The sequence below is a fragment of the Poecilia reticulata genome, linkage group LG3 (genome assembly GCF_000633615.1).
Source record: "Poecilia reticulata strain Guanapo linkage group LG3, Guppy_female_1.0+MT, whole genome shotgun sequence".
In the NCBI taxonomy this organism is placed as follows: Eukaryota; Metazoa; Chordata; class Actinopteri; order Cyprinodontiformes; family Poeciliidae; genus Poecilia; species Poecilia reticulata.
Window position 1 is genome coordinate 31,758,292 of NC_024333.1, and position 5,934 is coordinate 31,764,225.

At 48.0% G+C, this 5,934-nt stretch overlaps 1 protein-coding gene across 7 annotated transcripts in view; it reads left to right on the top strand.

Moving 5' to 3' along the window:
- Positions 1–5,934, top strand: part of LOC103462996 (serine/threonine-protein kinase BRSK2-like) — a 107,783-nt gene that overhangs the window by 69,188 nt on the left and 32,661 nt on the right. For all 7 annotated transcript variants that reach the window (XM_008406089.2, XM_008406090.2, XM_008406092.2 and 4 more), the window contains exons 3-4: positions 3,697–3,782; positions 5,728–5,868. In XM_008406089.2, coding sequence (XP_008404311.1) covers positions 3,697–3,782; positions 5,728–5,868 — 227 coding nt within the window. The remainder of the gene's footprint in view (positions 1–3,696; positions 3,783–5,727; positions 5,869–5,934) is intronic.

Below are 5,934 nucleotides of genomic sequence, written 5' to 3' on the forward strand. Positions count from 1 at the left end.
ACATGTTCCTCCTGTACATGTTCTTCCTGTACATGTTCCTCCTGTACATGTTCCTCCTGCACATGTTCCGTCTGTGGCTGCTGCCACCTGGATATCTTTACCTTCAGCTCATCCAGACACCAGCAGTGGGTCGTGAAGGTTTGATCTGATGCTGAATCAGCTCTAAAAGCCACCTGGGGATAAAGTGAGTGAAGAAGCAGCGGAGGTTGACCTCTGGATGACCTCTGCGTCCTCACGCTGACTTTTCATCTCACTTCATGAAGGAGACGCGCAGCGTTTGCACTTGTAATGAGGTTTCTCAGTCTGGAGATACTGGGCTGTGAAATGTCACACGTTTATTTCCATTCCTCCCATCACACATGAACTCAACCAGCACTAATTGCTTTGTGTTAACATCCAGGAGGTAATTGAATTTAAAGCGGCTCTTCTTCGCCTGCGTCCTGCGCAACCCGACTTATTAGAGCCTTAAACATCATCACCTTTCTAAGCTGTTGCCTCAACCAGGAAGCAGTTCTGCTGCCTCTGCTCTACGGGGACGATGAGTAACCCGGAGTTTCACCTGCAACCTTCCACCCACCGTCACAGCGCTCTTTATTACAGCACATTAAAAAACCATATGGGACATAATAGAGTCTAATAGCCGTCAGTGTGGCAGTCAACTCAGGGGGCGCCAGGTTCAGAGCCTGCTTACCTTGTGCATGTCGTTCATCAGCCTCTGCCAGGCTGCACTGTGTGAGCCGGCGGAGAACTGATGAAAACAGAGGCAACTGTATGTGATGGCAGCAGGGCTGATGTGTGAAGGCGGAGACACCGGGGGCATTCACAGAGGATCCCTCACCGACGCAGCGCAGAGAGTGATGACGAGCGGGAAAACCAGAGCCGGAAACTCCAGGGAAGGAGGACAGGAGAGTTGATTCAGTGGCTGAGGATGGAGAGAGAAGACGGCGTGTGATCTGATAAAAAGAATAATAATGGATGGTTTTATGGTCTTTCTCCGGCATAAGACCATCACAGAAGCCAAGAGGAGAGGAAACAAACTCAGAACATTCAAGTTGGAAACTTAGAAACTTGGACTTCCAAAATGTGTACCATTTTTGCTAACAATGTGTGAGCAGTTACTGCTCTAGAATCCAATTCTAGTTTGTTTAGTCCGGTTCGTTTGTGGAGGTGTGAATGCACAACTGGGCCAGAGGAGTGAACTCTGGTCAAACCTCTGGATCAGACCGAATGTGAACACCATGCGGACTGGAGACCGCTCCAGAAGCAGGAAGTGGACTTACAGCGCAGGGCATTCTGGGTAAATGGTTTCACCAAAGACAAAAGAAAAATCCTCCAGTCGTTTAATTCTGACGCCTCCATTTTGTTTCCATCTGGTGAAGAGGGAAGTTGCGCTCGGTGTCTTCAGAGGGTTTTGTGTCGTTTCCCTCAGTGTGTCTGGGTGCAGCGCCCCCCACAGGCCGGGAGCTTCTCCATGTTGTGACGGCCGGTTCTGCAGGACAGTGGGTCCAACGACTGAAACATGATTTGTTTTATTATTTATTTGCTGCCAGCCTGCAGCGCCGTCCTCAGCGACGGAGCTTTGAAGAGCGGCGGCTTTGATGGAAGAGAAATTGATTTTCAGGGTCTTCTGTCCCGAGTCTGTCCGTCCTCTCAGTCGGAGCGGAGTCCAGACGGTGAGGCGCTCTGACGAAGAGGCAGAAGGAAGGACCGCTAACGCAGCGACATGTTGACGTGTTTGAATCTGATGACGATCAGCGGGATGGATTTAACTTATTCTATAAATATTGATGCTTAGACGATGATCAGATCTTCTTCATCAGACCTTCACATCCTCCTCATCTTCTGGAATCTGACAGTTTGAGTCAATATTGTCTAATTTATCAACTTTTTGTTGCCGTCATGTTTCCAGCCTCCTTCGGAACATGAAACGTCCCCAGAGGAGTGAGATGAAGAGACGTTGAATCGTTTCTGCAGCCAGACGTTGCCACTAAACCCTTAATGCTGCGTCTGCAAGCAGACGCCTGAAGGAACCGCAGAGTTTCTCTGGTTCTCCCAACTCACACGAAGGTTTTAGATTCATCTGAGTTCTGTGCTGCACAACTCACAGCCTGCCGTTCATTATAATACAGAATGATTTAACACCACTGATAACTGCGGAGCAGTAAAATATTCAGTAGTGATGGTGAGTCAGAGTATTTAGTTCAGGACTGATTCCAGACTCCTGAAGCCTGTCCGGTTTCTGGTGAGCAGAAAATGTTTCTCTGTGCAGGAACCACAACAAGCTGGACGTCTGAAGATCCGACCTGTGAAAATGTCAGGAGTCACAGCGTCTGTCTCACCTGGTGTGAGTTTTATTCCTCAGACTGGCTGGACTTCACCCACTGATCTGACCAGGAAGTGGAGCGGAAACCCGGCCAGCTGAACGGAGCGTTCAGATGTTTAGTACCGGTTTGTTTCTGCAGCCCAGAGGTCCAGAACCGGCCCGGCCTCCAGCCCACTCAGGCGCCGGCAGGCGGCAAATGGCCTGAGCAGCAGGTGGTCTTTATGCTGCTCAAGGCTGCGACTGTAAAAACATGAATGACTCTCGGGTGAAACGACTGCCGGTAAAAACACTTCTGTCCTTTTTCAGACATTTTGCAGCAGATCTGCTGCTGCGTTTGGGATGATGGTTCTGTTGATGACCCGGCTGCAGCTTTTGGACTCAGAGATCCATCATGGCGTCATATGAACAGAAGCCGAAGAACAAACCACAGTATATTCTAGCTCTTCTCTGTGTAATTTGAATTTTCAGCTCAGATCCGTAGGAGACTCTGTTCTTATTTCTAGATAACTGATGACTGTAAGAAAATCATTTTATATGGAGCAAAAACGTTTATTTTTACAGAACTAAAAAACTAACCGAAGGTGTTTTTAAATAAAATAAAATGTAACTTTATTCGTTTTTCTTTTTATTCCCCTGCTGTTTTTAGCCCCTCAAGGTTGATGGGAACTCAGGCGCTGTGTCTATAAGGTCATTGCTGATTACGTTCCAGCCTGGCGTTGTGCTAACACACACACACACACACACACACACACACACACTCCTGTTTGCTCCAATCAGCCACCTGAGAAGATTTGTGTCTGTTTCCTGTTTCAGTCCCTGAAACTTTCTCTCCTCAGACTCAGGAGGAATTTGATGTTTTCTGAATGAAATGAACAAACTGCAGGCTGTTGGTTTCATTTATTCTGTAGTAGATCTGGATGTTTACCTATAAATCAGCAGTTTGTTTCTGTCTGTTTTCTGTTAACTGAGTGAATTCAGTCTGCTCAGCCACACATTCAGCTTGGTGGGTTTTTTCCTGCCAGCCTGAAGGAGACGATGTGAGAACTGAAATGATTTCTGTTTTCTGTCGCTGCAACAAGCAGCTTTCCTTGTTTCTGGTTGTTGAGGCGTGACCAGCTGGTCGCTGTAACACATTAGTGTTAAACTAAAGTGTCAGACTGTAGATCAGCGGTGGTTACGGCTGAACCAACTGGGGTTAAGGTGTGAATTTCTGCTTCGGCTGCCTCCAAACTGTGAAACCCTGCAGGCCCACTTTGTCTGATTAAAGTGATGGAACGGAAAGATGCTGCGTTTGTGTCGGCTCTCATCACGTCCGGAGGTTTTTACTCTCAGCTTCGGTGTTTCTAACTCATTCTGTGTGTTTTTGTCTGCAGGTGGAGCGAGAGATCGCCATCCTGAAACTCATCGAGCATCCTCACGTCCTGAAGCTGCACGACGTCTACGAAAACAAGAAATACCTGTGAGATCCTTTTTAAAGGTTCAACTGAGGTCAGATGTTCTGGCTGGAGAAATAAAATCGAAAGGTTTGAATTTGTATTTGGGACGTAAGAGTCAAAACGAGCTGATTGGACGACGCAGCAGGAAGCCGGAGCGCCCAGAGAGAAGCGGCTCCTGACCAGGGAGAACATGCAGAGAGACTCCAGGCTGGGATTCAAACAGATTCTCACCCGAGTTCATTTAGCTATTAAAAAATAAACGAATAAGTAAAATATAATTTTTTTCCTATTAAAATCAGTAAAATAATTAAAAATTATGACTTTTTAAAAAATCATTTTAAGCAGAAGTTGTAAAAGTTGCTGCATGTTTGGATAATCAAATGAGGCTTTAAACTCAGGAACGCTGCAGCGGCGGTGGCAGCATCATGCTGTGGGCCTGGCATTTTCCACCTGCTTCTCTTTGTTTTTAGAACGATTGCTGCTAACAAACAGTTGAGATAACTGCTGAGAACATTTTCATGCCTCTAAGTGATGAAAGAGTCTGGAGGTAAAGGTCAAAGGTCACTGCTTGCTGCTGAATGTTAAGTAATAAAGTAATTGTGCAGCTAATGTCCGTTTAATAGAGACAAGAGAATCAGGTTGTTCTGTCGTTTCCTCATTAGGCCTGAATTGTTTCTCCATCAGTCCAACATGCAGCAGCTGCAGCTTTTTCTTCATTTACTGTCTGCATTAATCTGCTGCTTGTTGCTCCAGCGCAACGCTAAACGCGACGCTCAGCGCGACGCTAAAAGTGACGCTAAACGTGACGCTCAGCGCGACGCTAAAAGTGACGCTAAACGCGACGCTCAGCGCGACGCTTAACGTGACGCTCAGCGCGACGCTTAACGTGACGCTCAGCGCGACGCTTAACGTGACGCTCAGCGCGACGCTAAGATTGACGCTCAACGTGACGCTCAGCGGCGACGCTGAACGCGACGCTCAGCGCAACGCTAAACGCGACGCTCAGCGGCGACGCTGAACGCGACGCTGAACGCGACGCTCAGCGCGACGCTAAAAGTGACGCTAAACGTGACGCTCAGCGCGACGCTAAGATTGACGCTCAACGTGACGCTCAGCGCGACAGTCAGCGCGACGCTCAGCATGACGCTCAACGCGACGCTGAACGGACGCTCAGCGCGATGCTCAACGCGACGCTCAACGCGACGCTCAGCGCCGTCAGATGGAGCCGGAATTTGTTTCCTTAATGCTGCGCAGACGGCGACGGACGGTCGTCATGGATGCAAACAGGAAGTCCCGCGCTCCCAAATCACAGCCGGCCGTGTTTGCAATTTAAACGGCTCTGACGGGGAGACGCTCCAGCGGATCCCTTAATCTGCTAATAAATCAGGCGGCGAGGAGATCAGGGATGTTCCTGAGATAAATCGGTCCTGGAGATGGATGAAACACTTTACAGCACAAACACGCAAAGCCGCAGATTTACTTCATACATCAACGTAGGTTAGAGCCGAACGCGCTGCAGTTTACGGCTGGATTATGTGATTTATGCCTCCGTCAGCCGGACGGAAGATGAAACAAAAGATTTGTGTGAAATCCGGGCTGACAGGAAACCGTCTGGATTATGAACCCAGATATTTGACGTCTTCTGCGAGGAAAATGCTGAAACTGGTTGAATTTCTTTAAAGTTCAGATCCAGAAACAAAAAACACAAACCAGATTCTTCAATTTATTCATGTAATAAAGTTGCTTCAGTTTGTTGCACAGAAAAAGTCCAACAGCCAAAAGGATCAAATAAAAACCTGAAGAGTAAATCAGTTAAATAATGTTTTATTTATAAATGTTTCTGCCTCAGTGATTCAACCATGTGAAGATCAGTCCATCTGATAGCTGCAACGGTCTAGTCAAAGTCCTTTGATAAAATGGGGGATAAAATCGTAAGCTTTACGATGTGATGACCTCTGACCCCTGCAGGTACCTGGTGCTGGAACACGTGTCTGGAGGGGAGCTGTTCGACTACCTGGTGAAGAAAGGCCGGCTGACGCCAAAGGAAGCCCGGAAGTTCTTCAGGCAGATCATCTCGGCGCTGGACTTCTGCCACAGCCACTCCATCTGGTCCGTAGCGGTTCTGACCCGGTCCGATCCAGAACCAGCACCGCGGTCCTGACCCGGTCCGATCCA